The sequence below is a fragment of the Coregonus lavaretus genome (assembly GCF_964263955.1).
Source record: "Coregonus lavaretus genome assembly, chromosome: 27".
In the NCBI taxonomy this organism is placed as follows: Eukaryota; Metazoa; Chordata; class Actinopteri; order Salmoniformes; family Salmonidae; genus Coregonus; species Coregonus lavaretus.
The window spans coordinates 41973953-41990973 of record NC_140014.1 but is presented as its reverse complement, the minus strand read 5'-3'; the positions used below and the strand labels follow the sequence as shown (position 1 = coordinate 41990973).

The window sequence follows — 17021 nt, the reverse complement described above, 5'->3', positions numbered from 1 at the left end:
TTTATAACCTTAACGTCGAAGGCCAGGACTATTCTCCACGGATGCAATCACCCGGCCGTGCACGGATTCGGTGTCCTTAGAACGATAAAGACGTATTTAAGATCCGGCTCGAAGGACCAATCTGTCATGTGAATTTCTATCTCTAATTCAACCTAAGCTTGAATCATTACCAGAGGTTGTAAGGCTCTGGTTTTAATCATCAATTATTCAAGGTCCACAACCCACAAGTATTATCTGTATATTTATTCATGGAGAGCTCTGACGCCAAAAACACAAACATACGACTTTATACCTTCTGAACTTGACTCCTCCCACCTTTAGGTGGCTTTTCTAAACAGTTTCACCCTTGAATGTTTAGTACCGCCCCCTCTGTTAGTGGGTTGACACTACATGATAATTCTAACATTTATACTGTATTTGGGGTGAAATCCTTTAGTCATTATTCTTAAAATCCAAATTAATCTAACAGCCATTTTTATAGATGACCCTAAGCACGATGGGATGTTAATTGCTTAATTAACTCAGGAACCACACATGTGTGGAAGCACCTGCTTTCAATATACTTTGTGTCCCTTATTTACTCAAGCGTTTCCTTTATTTATTCAGTTAACTGTACATTAGCAGCGCATTGATGCCTCACTTCTACCTGATGGCATTCACCTTAAGCCTGGTCCAATTCAACCTGGTCTTGAAAATATCTGGTACAAACGTATAATAACTTGACATACACTATACCAAACTAGACCAATGTGTCCACCACCAATTTGGTCTAGTATAGTTCAGCTTTTGATTAAATGAAACCTTGCAATGAATTTGTACAGTATTGAACTGGATCGGTGAACTTACTGTGGAGCAGAAGAGATACTGTTGACCTACTCAGAGCCAGACTAGTGCACTGAAAACAGGACTGAGTTGGAATGACTGTACTCCGAATTACTGTAATCTCTACAGTAACCAGGTTTCCATACAACCATTTAATGTGGATGAATTACCTGACGCATTAAAAAAAAAAAGTCACGACAGGGTTTATGAAAACAGGAAATGTCGACAGACGGTTGGATCTTTTTGTGTCTGTAGAATTAATTATGTGAGAAATGGCGGTGGAAATGGCTTTAAGTTGCAAATATTGATATTGAAACAGAATAAACATACCAGACCATGAATAGGTCAGCTTTTTTTGTTGTTGACATTTAATCTATTTTCGTGTGTAGAGAAGTGGCAACCCAGCTAGGCTATAACTCCACAGCAATTTATCATCAATGCCATTTGAAACAGACAAGCAGTTTTGTGAGGTGATATTATATACTCAAGTGAAGGGATCGCCTGGGTCAGCGCTCCAACCATAGGCCTATACTCAGTATGTTTATATAGCCTATATATATATACAGTGAGGGAAAAAAGTATTTGATCCCCTGCTAATTTTGTACGTTTGCCCACTGACAAAGACATGATCAGTCTATAATTTTAATGGTAGGTTTATTTGAACAGTGAGAGACAGAATAACAACAAAAAAAATCCAGAAAAACGCATGTCAAAAATGTTATAAATTGATTTGCATTTTAATGAGGGAAATAAGTATTTGACCCCTCTCCAAAACATGACTTAGTACTTGGTGGCAAAACCCTTGTTGGCAATCACAGAGTTCAGATGTTTCTTGTAGTTGGCCACCAGGTTTGCACACATCTCAGGAGGGATTTTGTCCCACTCCTCTTTGCAGATCTTGTCCAAGTCATTAAGGTTTCGAGGCTGACGTTTGGCAACTCGAACCTTCAGCTCCCTCCACAGATATTCTATGGGATTAAGGTCTGGACACTGGCTAGGCCACTCCAAGATCTTAATGTGCTTCTTCTTGAGCCACTCCTTTGTTGCCTTGGCCGTGTGTTTTGGGTCATTGTCATGCTGGAATGCCCATCCACGACCCATTTTCAATGCCCTGGCTGAGGGAAGGAGGTTCTCACCCAAGATTTGACGGTACATGGCCCCGTCCATCGTCCCTTTGATGCGGTGAAGTTGTCCTGTCCCCTTAGCAGAAAAACACCCCCAAAGCATAATGTTTCCACCTCCATGTTTGAGGGTGGGGATGGTGTTCTTGGGGTCATAGGCAGCATTCCTCCTCCTCCAAACACGGCGAGTTGAGTTGATGCCAAAGACCTCGATTTTGGTCTCATCTGACCACAACACTTTCACCCAGTTCTCCTCTGAATCATTCAGATGTTCATTGGCAAACTTCAGATGGGCCTGTATATGTGCTTTCTTGAGCAGGGGGACCTTGCGGGCGCTGCAGTATTTCAGTCCTTCACGGCGTAGTGTGTTACCAATTGTTTTCTTGGTGACTATGGTCCCAGCTGCCTTGAGATCATTGACAAGATCCTCCCGTGTAGTTCTGGGCTGATTCCTCACCGTTTTCATGATCATTGCAACTCCACAAGGTGAGATGTTGCATGGAGCCCCAGGCCGAGGGAGATTGACAGTTCTTTTGTGTTTCTTCCATTTGCGAATAATCGCACCAACTGTTGTCACCTTCTCACCAAGCTGCTTGGCGATGGTCTTGTAGCCCATTCCAGCCTTGTGTAGGTCTACAATCTTGTCCTTGACATCCTTGGAGAGCTCTTTGGTCTTGGCCATGGTGGAGAGTTTGGAATCTGATTGATTGATTGTTTCTGTGGACAGGTGTCTTTTATACAGGTAACAAACTGAGATTAGGAGCACTCCCTTTAAGAGTGTGCTGATAATCTCAACTCGTTACCTGTATAAAATACATCTGGGAGCCAGAAATCTTTCTGATTGAGAGGGGGTCAAATACTTATTTCCCTCATTAAAGTGCAAATCAATTTATAACATTTTTGACATGCGTTTTTCTGGATTTTTTTGTTGTTATTCTGTCTCTCACTGTTCAAATAAACCTACCATAAAAATTATAGACTGATAATTTCTTTGTCAGTGGGCAAACGTACAAAATCAGCAGGGGATCAAATACTTTTTTCCCTCACTGTATATCATTGGCTCCAACTCAGCGGCTGGCTAGGACCCAGTTGGGTGTCCCGACTCCAGGCTCGTGTCCAAGGTGACGCTTGAACAGTCTTTAAGTTTACATTACAAGTGATTCATGCTAGTGCACGCAAATTCAACGTGAATTTAACAGGTGCCCGAACATCATCAAACACACTTTACTTTAAGTGCTACTGTCCCGATCTCTCTTCTTTATTTGCATTCGTAGGATAATATATGTACTTGTTTTACTTCATACAAGTAGCGGCAGGGTGACGACACACACCTATATACAGATAATACAAAAGTCAAATCAGAGACAGATAATATGGAATGTAATGCTAAACATCAACCACGACTGAGTCCCATGTAGCACCCTGTTTCCCTGCATAGGGCTCTGGTCAAAAATAGTGCACTACATAGGGAATAGGGTGCCATTTGGGACGCTCCCTATGGCAAAATAAGGATTTATATGCACCCCTTTGACACCTATTTAGTCCCACCCCTCTTTTACAGTGATTGGATGAGCTGCAGGAATGCTAAACATTCACTAGGTGGCAGCATCGGGCCTTTATTAGGATACACTGAATGGCTCCACATGGCTTTACACTAAACAGCATCAAACTGTCCGATTGAAGTCACATTTGTTTGAAAGTCCCATCATTTTGTTTTTCTTTGCAAACAAACTAAGTAGATTAAGCAATAGATTTCCCTTTCCGTAAAACATTTAGCTTACTGCCATGTAAGTGATGCACACGCCTGGATTAGATTAACAGAAAATAATATGTTCATTACATTAACAATAACCCCAGCCTCAATGTGAACCCGGAAACATTTACATTAGTGACATACTCCATACAGATATAAACATATCTCTCATACTTTACAACATGACAGTGAACCGTCATCGCCACACATTCTAAAGAGATGCCCGATTTACAGTGGTCTGGTGCCAGTCGGTTTGTGCCGTCACGGCAACTCCTTGTCACGCCAAACGGTTTGGCTTGACAGGGACATCGATGGAGAGAGCACGAACAGATCTGGAACCAGGCCACTACGTTCACAGCGCATCATCACCTGATCGAACTATTATCGAACGTCCACCATGTGTCTCAGCGTGACTAGTCTGAACCACCTCCCAACCTTTAACCCCACGAGACCAAATGTTACCTTCACACATATATACAGCTACTGTACCTGGGATGATTCTGGTACAGTTATAGAGATGGTTTTACCACAGGGGGGGACTAAACAAACATAAGAAATATGAAAACAAAACATAGCTTATATGCATCTGTACAGACGGACTAGCCAAATCAAAATACAGTGTGCCAGTGAGTTCTCATAGCCTACTGCCTCCCCCAACAACGGATCAGCAAATTCAGTTACAAAGGCTACTCTGAGTGACTGAACACAACATGGCCTTTCAGTTTCCAATAACACCCTGTGAGAACAGGAAACTGGGGAGCAGGCAGGCCCCTTGAGTGAGTCAGGCTCAACCTCTGCCTAGAAACTCTACACATAAATCTCTATCCTGACAGACAACGATATCTTTGGGATAAACACGCTTTCTGTCCTTCTGTCTGAGGAGCACAGCTCAGCCCAGCAGTGGGAATGCCATACGCACACCTTTCATTTAATGTTTTTTTTTTTTACAATTACAAAGTTAGCTCATTGGTGTTATCCCTGTGGCAAGAAAGTAAAGTTTAGCATTTGGGTTAAGCAACTACGATAATGCCCCCCCCCCCCCAACAAAAAAATAAAAATAAAATAAAAAGGTTGGCCTTCAGCAAAGTTTTCAGTCCCAGGTTTTGCTCTTAAAAATGCCTTGAGGAGAAAGTTACATAGGTTTAAAAGTGCCTCCTCAGTTGTGGCTGGAAGCGCATGTAGAGGAAGGTAATGGCTGCAGCAGCTCCCAGGACAGCCACCAGTATTCCCAAGGAGGAGACAGAAGAGTCCCCGTCAGGCCCGGAGCTGGTGGGACCATTCATAGCTATGGTGGGCTGTTGGGACAGAGAGACACTTCATCAGTGGCAACAAAACAACATGTTACAACATATCCGAGCGTGTACAATAGGCATGAAATGTGAAACGGGAAGGTAGGTACTATCTGAAAATGCTCATTTTTTTGTTTTCAGTTGCAAAACGCTTTGCTAAAGAATTTCCCTAATGAACACGGACCGCCACCCTGCCTAAGATGTTGGTTGATTGAGAAGGCCCAGATGAGTGAGAAGAGCCTGTGGACGTCCCACTCACCCTCTGCTGCACGCGAAGCTGCACGTCCTCTCCTGCTGATCTGAAGAGCTCCACTGCAGCACTGTGTGACAGGTTCTCCAGCTTTTGGCCATTTATCTACATAACACAAACAGAGCTTAATACATAGCAATGTCGTATGATCATGTACTAGGTCTAAAGTGGACAGTACCATGAGAAGTGAATTTAGGATCTCCCTTCCAGAGAGAAGGCTGGGGTCTTCTGCAGTAGATGGCCAAAACCTCAAGCATAACACACATTTCCCAGATAGACTATTTGATTGATTTATCGATTCAAACATCACATTCCCCCTTCTTACCCCTCTGCTCCCCAATCTAGTCCACCTGTCGGTTCTCTAGCAATTGAGCTAGTGGGGACGAGGTTACCTGCTTCCCAAACTCAAAAAAATTGGAAAGTCCATCTTTATCTTTACCGTCAATATCTTGTCTCCCTCTTGTAATCTTCCATCCAGCGCTGCCGCTCCATTCTCTTTGATTTTAGCCACGTAGATCCCACTGTCATTCAGGACATACTGCTGATCCAGACCTCCTACTATGTTAAACCCCAGACCTGGAAGGGAGGGAGGGAGGGGGAGAGAGGTTTTATTGTCACATACACCGGATAGGTGCAGTGAAATGTGTTGTTTTACAGGGTCAGCCATAGTAGTACGGAGGGGGAGGGGGGCAGTGTGAGATAGAGAGAGAGGGGAGGGGGAGGGGGGAGAGAGGGGCAGTGAGCGAGAGAGGGTAGGGGGAGAAAGAGAGAGTAAAGCGAGAGGCAGAGAGAAGGTACAGCAAGTGAAAGTGAAACAACCTACGGATTTACTGTCTGGATTTTCAAAGAGGGAAAGGCCATAGAGAAATATAAAGTGTTCTAATTCTATGGGGAAGGCTATGTAACTATGGTAGTGCAGCCAAGTATTATATGTTGGAGACAGGTGGACTGAAGGAGAAGTCTGCTGATTAGAAATGTTGTTATCTATGTGGGACAAGGTACAATAATATAATATAATGCCCTTCCATGCAGTCAGCCTTCTTGTCATGTCATAAAATAACATTGCATAATAACTAATTTAACTCAACTCTTGGGAGATATGGAGGCAACATCACCATAAGGGTATTCACTGGAAGTGACTAGCTAGAACTTGAGAGAACAAATGGTTCTGAGACAAAGACTTGCAGTTTCAAGCACACACATTTCAGATTTGACAACTAAAATCTGACTAAAATATTGTTGGTAGGAGTAGTAGCTAACACTATTTTACAGGGATCTGATTTGATTGTCACTTCTGATTAGCTGAGAAATGCTATTGCGACAAAATGAATGAGTAGTGGCTATCAGTTAGCTAGCTAGTTGCTAGCTCGATTCTCATTTGGCTCAGTAACTAGAGGTGGAAAATTCAAATATCAGTGGCGTTCAAGTTGGAGCCTATTTGCAATAACCAGATTAGCTACCAAGTTGGCAATAGTTGAATAAAGACAGCCAGCGGAGCTAGCTAGCAACAGCTTATCGGCAACAGTTAGCTAACTAGCCATCTTGCTAGCCAGGCCATTAGTTTGCAAGCTAGCTAGCTTTCGGGAGTTGGACTGAAAGCTATTTTCTTACCTTGTGGTCCTCTTTTCAACTGTATATCCAGCACGGTAGGCGCAGTATACTTTGCTGACCCGTTCATGGTGTAAGTAATCCGGAGGACAAGCTAAATAGCTGTTTTTGGGGGTAGTGTATAAATGTGAAGGTGAACTCATGCAGGAGTTCTGTCTCTGCTGCCTGCCTCCTCCTGCCGTTTGCTGCCCTCTGATGGACTACGACTCCACTTCCCAGAATGTTCCTCAATCTACTGCTCTACTCATCATGACCTTCGACTGAACCACCCAGAAATGTTTATATCGTTCAACTGCAAATAGGCAACAAGAGGTTTCCAAAAGTGCAATGCGAGTGAAGCTTACAAGTGAGTTATGTAGCCACCACTCCTAAGAAAATGAAAAACAGCTTCTGCAAACCAGTGGTTCTCAACCTGGGGTACTTAGTACCCCGTACCCCCCCCCCCCCCGGGGTGTATTCACTAGGAACCAAGCAGAACCAAAAATGGACAAAACGGGGAGGGACCTACCTGAATTTGTCCAATAGAAACTCTCGTTTTCATTGCAAAACGTTTTCCATTTGGAGTTTAACGATTTCCATTGCAAAACGTCTTGGACTAATGATTACACCCATGGCCTATCCACAGGGGGGTATTGCTTATTAATAAATGCTCATAAGAACATATCGGCAGGCATAATGATCAGCGCTCTGGGGGTGAAGTTTCCCCTTGGTACATATCCAGGATCAGCTTCCCCGCCCCCCTAATCCAGGATCAGCTTCCCCACCCCCCTAATCCAGGATCAGCTTCCCCACCCCCCTAATCCAGGATCAGCTTCCCCACCCCCCTAATCCAGGATCAGCTTCCCCGCCCCCCTAATCCAGGATCAGCTTCCCCGCCCCCCTAATCCAGGATCAGCTTCCCCGCCCCCCTAATCCAGGATCAGCTTCCCCGCCCCCCTAATCCAGGATCAGCTTCCCCGCCCCCCTAATCCAGGATCAGCTTCCCCGCCCCCCTAATCCAGGATCAGCTTCCCCGCCCCCCTAATCCAGGATCAGCTTCCCCGCCCCCCTAATCCAGGATCAGCTTCCCCGCCCCCCTAATCCAGGATCAGCTTCCCCGCCCCCCTAATCCAGGATCAGCTTCCCCGCCCCCCTAATCCAGGATCAGCTTCCCCGCCCCCCTAATCCAGGATCAGCTTCCCCGCCCCCTAATCCAGGATCAGCTTCCCCTCCCCCCTAATCCAGGATCAGCTTCCCCGCCCCCCTAATCCAGGATCAGCTTCCCCGCCCCCCTAATCCAGGATCAGCTTCCCCACCCCCCTAATCCAGGATCAGCTTCCCCACCCCCCTAATCCAGGATCAGCTTCCCCGCCCCCCTAATCCAGGATCAGCTTCCCCGCCCCCATAATCCATCAGTGGGTCAAAATGCAGACGGACCCAGGATCAGCGTCTAGGCAGGGGCAACGTCACCCTACAGCCAATCAGGCAGTTGCACGTGAGCAGGTACTTTGGGCAGAGCAATGTGTGACTGCTGAGAACCACTGCCGTAGAACAAACCATTGATAATAATAATAATTAATAATAATAATATGCCATTTAGCAGACGCTTTTATCCAAAGCGACTTACAGTCATGCGTGCATACATTTATTTATTTTTTTGTGTATGGGGTGGTCCCGGGGATCGAACCCACTACCTTGGCGTTACAAGCGCCGTGCTCTACCAGCTGAGCTACAGATAACCAGTCATAAAATGTATCCGCTCTCTTTATTCTTTATTGACAAAAAATTTCCATTTGAAAATAATCCTTAAGTCTTTGGTAACATCTACAAAGTTATACATTGATTTAGCTACTAGTTACATTTCATTTTTTTGCTGTAGATCTTGACTTCTTAATAACATATGAACCTTGGAGTCAGCGAGACCTGGAGGATTAATACTGAAAAATGTCAAACACATTTGTTATGACATATGAGCAAGATCTAGCTAAATGAACACTAGGCCAGCCTACAGTACACAGAGGCCCTCTTCAATCCCTCTGTATTCTAGTCTAAGTCCATTCAGCCTTGCAATAAAATAAAGTGGTTCAAAGCAAAAGCCACACGGCTGTTCAGTCCACTGGTTACACACAACATGCATCGTAACGCTGAAAGGCTCATCTGTAATTATAGACAGTAAACAGACATACAAACAAAATGCAGCCTACTTTGCTGCCATCATGACAGCATTGTGAAATGCTAAGGACACGCCCTCTTTGCCCTAGACATTTCATGCAGAATAAATATGGTTACTTTCCCTAGAACTGCAGTTAAAAAGCAAATATTTCCATCTCTGATACTGTTACATGGCCTAGTTCCTTGCCCTCATTTGTATAGATTATCACCACGACACGTGACACAGTCATTTGACTGTGCCCAGAATTAGATCAGTTTATGAAAAATAAAAGACAACCTATTTACCTATTAGCCTATAGGACATGCTGTGTAGTGCTTTTCATACTACTGAGCTAAACCGAGCCAAACCAAGCTGTACTGAGCTGGCCTGGTTACCCATCCACCATAGTTGCTGGAACCACGCTGAAAAGGACAATGTGAAAAGTAACTATCCGAGATAGCACAGTTTGGTTTGGGTCAGCACGATAGTGTGGAAAGAGGTATATGAGCTGCACTCCCCAATCCAGATCATTAGCCACAGTGTCAGTCAGGTGAAGTGAACTGTACCACGTCCCAAATGGCACCCTATTCCCTATGTAGTGCACTACTATTGACCAGGGCCCACATAGGGAATAGGGTGCTTTATGGGCTCTGGTCTAAAAGTAGTGCACTACATAGGGAATAGGGTGCCATTTGGGACTCTCAAACCGTGGTATCTCTCTCTCTCTCTCGAGTGTTAGATCATGCTAGGGGCCACGCTGTAGAGAGTGACGTCCCCCACCACACGTAGCAGGGTGACATCCTCAAACCCTCCGGCTCTGTGCTCATACTCCAGACAATGGTTCCCATCCACAGCTACTTTAAATGAGTCCTCTTCCACTAGGATCTTCAGCTGCAGGGGGACAGTCAGAACAACAACTCAGCAACTAAATAGTGTAAAAATAATAATAATAATAAAGAGCTTAAAAAGGTGCAATCTTTAATAGTTACTGATCTTTGTCTGAAAAAGGTAATACAGATTGTCATTAATATAATTTACAGTACCGGTAATTGATTATCTATAGTTGAGGTCACAGTACATCATTTTTATAAGTAATATCTCTATTTCTTTTCATTAGTTCTGATATTCTCTACCCACATATTACACAATACCAGGGGACCCCAACCCTGCTCAATACTGTACCTAAAAACACCAGGGGACCCCAACCCTGCTCAATACTGTACCTCAAAACACCAGGGGACCCCAACCCTGCTCAATACTGTACCTAAAAACACCAGGGGACCCCAACCCTGCTCAACACTGTACCTCAAAACACCAGGGGACCCCAACCCTGCTCAATACTGTACCTCAAAACACCAGGGGACCCCAACCCTGCTCAATACTGTACCTCAAAACACCAGGGAACCCCAACCCTGCTCAACACTGTACCTCAAAACGTCGTCCTTGAACGAATGGAAAGCCTCCATCCCTCTCCTCTGGACCCCAACCACCATCCAGGTGGGAGTTACGGACAACCTGGTGTTCATAGAAACGAGGGTTGAGGTGGAACACAACCTCTTCATCCTCCTCCTCATCCTCCTCTTTTAGAAAATCAACATGGAACCTGAAATAAAAACAAACTTTGTTTCATTTATCATCACCAATATACATAAAGACCTTAGATAAGGGTTATGAATGGATATATAAGGGTTATGAATGGATATATAAGGGTTATGAATGGATATATAAGGGTTATGAATGGATATACACTACCGGTCAAAGGTTTTAGAACACCTACTCATTCAAGGGTTTTTCTTTATTTTTACTATTTTCTACATTGTAGAATAATAGTGAAGACATCAAAACTATGAAATAACACCTATGGAATGATGTAGTAACCAAAATAAGTGTTAAAATATATTTTATATATTTGAGATTCTTCAAATAGCCACCCTTTGCCTTGATGACAGCTTTGCACACTCTTGGCATTCTCTCAACCAGCTTGATGAGGTAGTCACCTGGAATGCATTTCAATTAACAGGTGTGCCTTCTTAAAAGTTAATTTGTGGAATTTCTTTCCTTATTAATGCGTTTGAGCCAATCAGTTGTGTTGTGACAAGGTAGGGGTGGTATACAGAAGATAGCCCGATTTGGTAAAAGACCAAGTCCATATTATGGCAAGAACAGCTCAAATAAGCAAAGAGAAACGACAGTCCATCATTACTTTAAGACATGAAGGTCAGTCAATACGGAAAATTTCACGAACGTAGAAAGTTTCTTCAAGTGCAGTCGCAAAAACCATCAAGCGCTATGATGAAACTGGCTCTCATGAGGACTGCCACAGGAAAGGAAGACCCAGAGTTACCTCTGCTGCAGAGGATCAGTTCATTAGAATTACCAGCCTGAGAAATTGCAGCCCAAATAAATGCTTCACAGAGTTCAAGTAACAGACATCTCAACATCAACTGTTCAGAGGAGACTGTGTGAATCAGGCCTTCATGGTCGAATTGCTGCAAAGAAACCACTACTAAAGGACACTAAGAAGAAGAAGAGACTTGCTTGGTCCAAGAAACACGAGCAATGGACATTAGACTGGTGGAAATGTGTCCTTTGGTCTGGAGTCCAAATTGAAGATTTTTGATTCCAACCTCTGTGTCTTTGTGAGACGCGGTGTGGGTGAACGGATGATCTCCGCATGTGTATTTCCCACCGTAAAGCATGGAGGAGGAGGTGTTATGGTGTGGGGGTGCTTTGCTGGTGACACTGTCTGTGATTTACTTAGAATTCAAGGCACACTTAACCAGCATGGCTACCACAGCATTCTGCAGCGATAAGCTATCCCATCTGGTTTGGGCTTAGTGAGACTATCATTTGTTTTTCAACAGGACAATGACCCACTACACCTCCAGGCTGTGTAAGGGCTATTTTACCAAGGAGGAGAGTGATGGAGCGCTGCATCAGATGACCTGGCCTCCACAATCCCCCGACCTCAACCCAATTGAGATGGTTTGGGATGAGTCAGATGGCAGAGTGAAGGAAAAGCAGCCAACAAGTGCTCAGCATATGTGGTAACTCCTTTAAGACTGTTGGAAAAGCATTCCAGGTGAAGCTGGTTGAGAGAATGCCAAGAGTGTGCAAAGCTGTCATCAAGGCAAAGGGTGGCTATTTGAAGAATCTAAATATAAAATATATTTTGATTTGTTTAACACTTTTTTGGTTACTACATGATTCCATATGTGTTATTTCATAGTTTTGATGTCTGCACTATTATTCTATAATGTATAAAATAGTAAAAATAAAGAAAAACCCTTGAATGAGTAGGTGTTCTAAAACTTTTGACCGGTAGTGTACATAAAGACCATGCTTTTGACTATAGATAAGGGATATGAATGAATGGGTGAATGAATGGATGGGCGAATGAATGGATAAATGAAAAAAATTCAAAAAATTCTACAGCTGCACCATCGAGAGCATCCTGACTGGTTGCATCACCGCCTGGTATGGCAACTGCTTGGCCTCTGACCGCAAGGCACTACAGAGGGTAGTGCGTACGGCCCAGTACATCACTGGGGCAAAGCTCCCTGCCATTCAGGACCTCTATACCAGGCGGTGTCAGAGGAAGGCCCTCAAAATTGTCAAAGACTCCAGCCACCCTAGTCATAGACTGTTCTCTCTGCTACCGCACGGCAAGCGGTACCGGAGTGCGAAGTCTAGGTCCAAAAGACTTCTCAACAGCTTCTACCCCCAAGCCATAAGACTCCTGAACAGCTAATCATGGCTACCCGGACTATTTGCACTGCCCCCCCACCCCATCCTTTTTACGCTGCTGCTACTCTGTTAAGTATTTATGCATAGTCACTTTAACTCTACCCACATGTACATATTACCTCAACTACCTCAACTAGCCGGTGCCCCCGCACATTGACTCTGCAACGGTACCCCCCTGTATATATAGCCTCCCTACTGTCACTTTATTTTACTGTATATATAGCCTCCCTACTGTCACTTGATTTTACTTCTGCTCTTTTTTTCTCAACACTTTTTTTGTTGTTGTTTTATTCTTACTTTTTTTGTTTAAAATAAATGCACTGTTGGTTAAGGGCTGTAAGTAAGCATTTCACTGTAATGTCTGCACCTGTTGTATTCGGCGCATGTGACCAATAAAATTTGATTTGATTTGATTTGAATGGATGGATGTATAAATGAATGGATGGATGGATAAATGAATGAATGGGCGAATTAATGGATAAATGAATGGATGGATGGATAAATGAATGAATGAATGGATAAATGAATGAATGGATAAATGAATGAATGAATGGATGGATGGATGGATGGATGGATAAATGAATGAAGAAGTGTGACTACCTACCGGTCTCCTCCAGCGATGGGTTCCCCTACTATGGTGATCAACAGCCTGGGCATGATGCCAGCATGGAGAGGCAGTTCGTACGGCACCGGCTGAAACAGACGTTACATTTCATCATCAGATCAGGAATAATACAATAACAGGTCTAAACTTGTGTCTTATCAACATCTCTAATGTAAAAGTGCACATTTAGAGATACCACAGTACTTCACCCCAATTACTGCACTGGAAAAGCACCGTATAAATCCAATCAATTATTATTATTATTAGTTACCACGTCCAGAGTGGTCAGTAGCGACACTAAAACGTACCCCTCAGGCCAATATAATGCTATTGCAGTTTCTGGAAGATCAGCACCATTTTTACAGCCCTGCAGCACCTCCCTAGCCTGATCCACCATATTGATCACTGCATTCAATGTAAGCTCGTGAGATCAGGATGGTCAGACGAGGCTAGAAACCCCCCCCCCCAAAGAGCCACACCACGTGTACAGAGATGCTGCAGGGAAGACTAGGACAGAAGTGCACCAGGAAGCAAGCAAGCAGCAACGTGTTGTGTTTTAAAATCATGCATTTACTCACCAACATGACTCCTGGAGCGGCTGGTCCCCCGTATGGTCCCATGGGACCAGGACCAAAAGATCCAGGGTGGCCGGGCTGGGGAGGGAAAACTCCACCACCCCCAGCACTCCATGATCCAGGGGGGATTGGGGGGAAGGCCCCGCCAGGGAACCCAGGGAATGTGCCTCCTGCAGGGGGGAAGGCAGCTCCTGGACCTCCAGGCCCATACATCCCCCCACCAGGCTGGGCTCCTGGGTAAGCCACGTTGGGGTAGGGTCCTGGGGGTGCTCCAGGGCTAGTCTGGAAGGGTTCAGATGGGTACTGCATGGGGCCTCCAGGGAAATTACCGGGGGCTCCACCAGGGGGGAACTGCCCAGGGAACTGTCCAGGTGCTCCGGGTCCTGCTGGGTATTGTCCAGGTGCTCCGGGTCCTGCTGGGTACTGCCCAGGTGCTCCGGGCCCGGCTGGGTATTGTCCCGGTACCCCTGGTCCAGGCGGGAACCCACCAGGGGCAGAGGGAGCTCCAGGATACTGCCCTGGTGCTCCAGGACCAGAGGAGAACGGTCCTTGGCTTCCAGGGAACTGCCCCGGGGCCCCTGGACCAGACTGTGGGCCCCCAGGGAATCCCCCAGGAGCAGAGGGCTGTGTTGGGGCTCCAGGAGCTGCACCAGGCCATCCTGGGTTAGTGGGCGGCGGGGCGGCTGGGTTGGGGTTACTCGCTTTCTCAGCTTGGCCCGGGACATTGTCCGCTATGGCATCTGCCAGCTGCATGCCAGAAAAACAGGGAGATTCATTGGTACCATGATCTTCACCAACACATTAACCAGCTTAAATAAGGTATACATTGATGATAAACTTGATTGATAAAAAATTACTAACTCACCGAGAAATCCATGTCCTGAAAGGTAACGGGGGGAAAATAAAGTTGTTAGGCTATGGTAAGCTTCAGACCTATCACTTGACTTATAACAGTCTGAAGTAGTTAGCTAGCTAGCTATCACAAGCTACCTAGCTATAAGCTTTTTATTTAACTGGATTACAGGCTGGTTAGTGTTGTACACATGCAGAAAGCTAGAAGCTAGCTGTGTGGCTAGTGGCTTGATGTACAGTTACGTAGCTAAATAGCTAGCAAACATTAGCTAGCTAGCTAGCTAGTTTGCTAGCTAGCTGATTAGACATATTTATGATGTTCAAACGATCAAAGTACAATCAAGACATGGTTTAAAAGTATGGTAGCTAGGTTGTTCAACGTTACCTCGACAAAAGAGGGACGTCTTTCAACAAATTCTAAAGTTAAATACAATAACAATGTTCCCAGTTGAGAGATTATAAATACTGTACCAAACTCCTGAAATGAAGTGCAGTCTGCACTCTGCACACGCCTAGAATATGACGTAAACATTGGGCGGAACCGAATGGGTGCGTTCCAGAGTCATATGCATTTTCTTGAATTGAAACCAGTCGGCAGTTGAAGATTACCGCGGAGTAAAAATAAATACAATAAGTATATCTACCTTTTATCCCTCAACTTTCTATGAGTAAAACTCAACTGGTACAGTGTGACATGATGCGAAAATATGCCAAAGAAAGACTTTCAATTTGTGTGGGGCAGGATACTGTTTTGTGTGCTGGAGATCAAGAAGTGTCCGTGAGAGAAAGGCAGGTCGAGTTTGCCCAAATCAAGAGTAGTAGCCTACAGAAGGTGTCGTATGCTGAGGCTGTGAAGAGAGTAGGCTAGTAGAGGTACATGGGTCCAGGGTGAACACACCGACTGCGTCATTGCGCAAAATAGTATGCAGCATCATCTAGATATGTGTGCAACAAAAGTTCAACATTTACCTTCTGCTACCATTTCTGTCAACCCGTTGACGCATACAGTTTGACGCATACGTTCGATAAAACCAACGTATGCGCCACACAGAACGCACTGCAACCGCCTCCCGCAACGCAGTGCTGGAAGGCAAACGCAGCGTTCCATTGGAAATGAATGTACTTCTGGTGTACCCAAAACGCAATGACGCAGTCGGTGTGCGTAAGCCGTGGCCAATAGAGAGTGATAGGAATAACGTGTGTTCATAGCCATGGTTATCAACTGTACCGCAGAAATAGAACCTACATCACAGAAAATAGATGTTGTGGTGGCAGCTGCAGAGAAGTACTTGGGTGTACGAGACTTTACTGCAGATGAGTTAACAAGGTGTGTTGAATGACAGCGTTCCATAGTGATGTGCGGATTGACTCAGGACGGGGCGGGCGGGTTTAGGGTCATGAAATATTGTGTGGATGAAGGGCGGGTGGGTGGCGGGCAGGTTGAATAAAGGGAAAACAATACCTTAGAAAATCCATAAATGTATAATTATTGTACAATTTATATCGATCCACGGACGCTAAAGGGGCGATGTCGGAGTTTAATTCAATAAGAGAAAAGCTGCGAAATGGAGAGTTGAAAATAAAAAGAAGGGAGGTCCAGAAAAGTAATGTTTGGGAAAGTGGTTAAAGAGGATGATAGCAGTACCTGCTTTGTTATGTGTGATGATTATAAGGCACTACAAATGCGACAGACAAGATGGGGACTTCAAATAGGCATATGGCATATCAAGGGAACTGTAGACTACCTCCTACTGTTCAGATGGGTTAAATGGAAACTGAAATCTGGACACTGACTGTAGGTCTATAACCTCACACATAGCCTTAATATGAACTCCTGCAGAATGAAGTATTTCTTGCAGTAAAATGATACACCAAATGTTGGCTACATTTTGACTCGGGAACAGGAGTGGAGAAATATGATTTCTTTCTTTCAGCTTCTTGAGAGAATGCTAATGCACAGTTAGATACCATCTGTCGAGGTGCTATCATTATCAACGTCATAAAAGCTGATATTATTTCAACCACATAAAATATGCATCCAAGTCAAACTGAAATCTTATCAGAAACATATTGGGTTGTTTTCATAGCTTTCTATTTCCTTACAACCGGTCGAACTGATGTCATTTGGAAATTTTGCACAGAAAATCTTTCCCGTTTTATTTTGCTATTGCATTTTCTCCCCGGTCCCTAAACGTCTTTGCTCTGCGAAAGAAGCGGAGATGGAAGAGGAAAGAGAGAACCAACTTTACCATGGCAACTAGATTCAAGC

General features: G+C 44.5%; 2 protein-coding genes across 3 annotated transcripts in view; both read right to left on the bottom strand.

Moving 5' to 3' along the window:
- Positions 1 to 6998, bottom strand: part of LOC311102936 (deubiquitinase DESI2-like) — a 30690-nt gene extending 23692 nt beyond the window's left edge. Inside the window, exons 1-3 of the mRNA XM_084144428.1 lie at positions 6847 to 6998; positions 5675 to 5811; positions 5245 to 5340 (exon numbers count right to left, since the gene is read on the bottom strand). Of these exons, the coding sequence (XP_084000554.1) occupies positions 5245 to 5340; positions 5675 to 5811; positions 6847 to 6913 (300 nt within the window). The 5' untranslated portion in view covers positions 6914 to 6998. The remainder of the gene's footprint in view (positions 1 to 5244; positions 5341 to 5674; positions 5812 to 6846) is intronic.
- Positions 6999 to 8568: 1570 nt separating this feature from the next.
- Positions 8569 to 15252, bottom strand: lgals3a (lectin, galactoside binding soluble 3a). Of its 2 annotated transcripts, none has more exons than XM_084144421.1 (6): positions 15224 to 15252; positions 14766 to 14780; positions 13904 to 14647; positions 13326 to 13414; positions 10403 to 10577; positions 8569 to 9865 (listed from the first exon to the last, which is right to left on the bottom strand). In XM_084144421.1, exons 2-6 carry the CDS (start codon positions 14775 to 14777, stop codon positions 9710 to 9712), a joined length of 1176 nt encoding a protein of 391 aa, XP_084000547.1. In that variant the 5' UTR covers positions 14778 to 14780; positions 15224 to 15252; the 3' UTR covers positions 8569 to 9709. The 2 variants fall into 2 exon arrangements, with proteins under 2 accessions (XP_084000547.1, XP_084000546.1); XM_084144420.1 differs by having other exon boundaries at positions 15138 to 15245.
- Positions 15253 to 17021: the final 1769 nt, after the last annotated feature.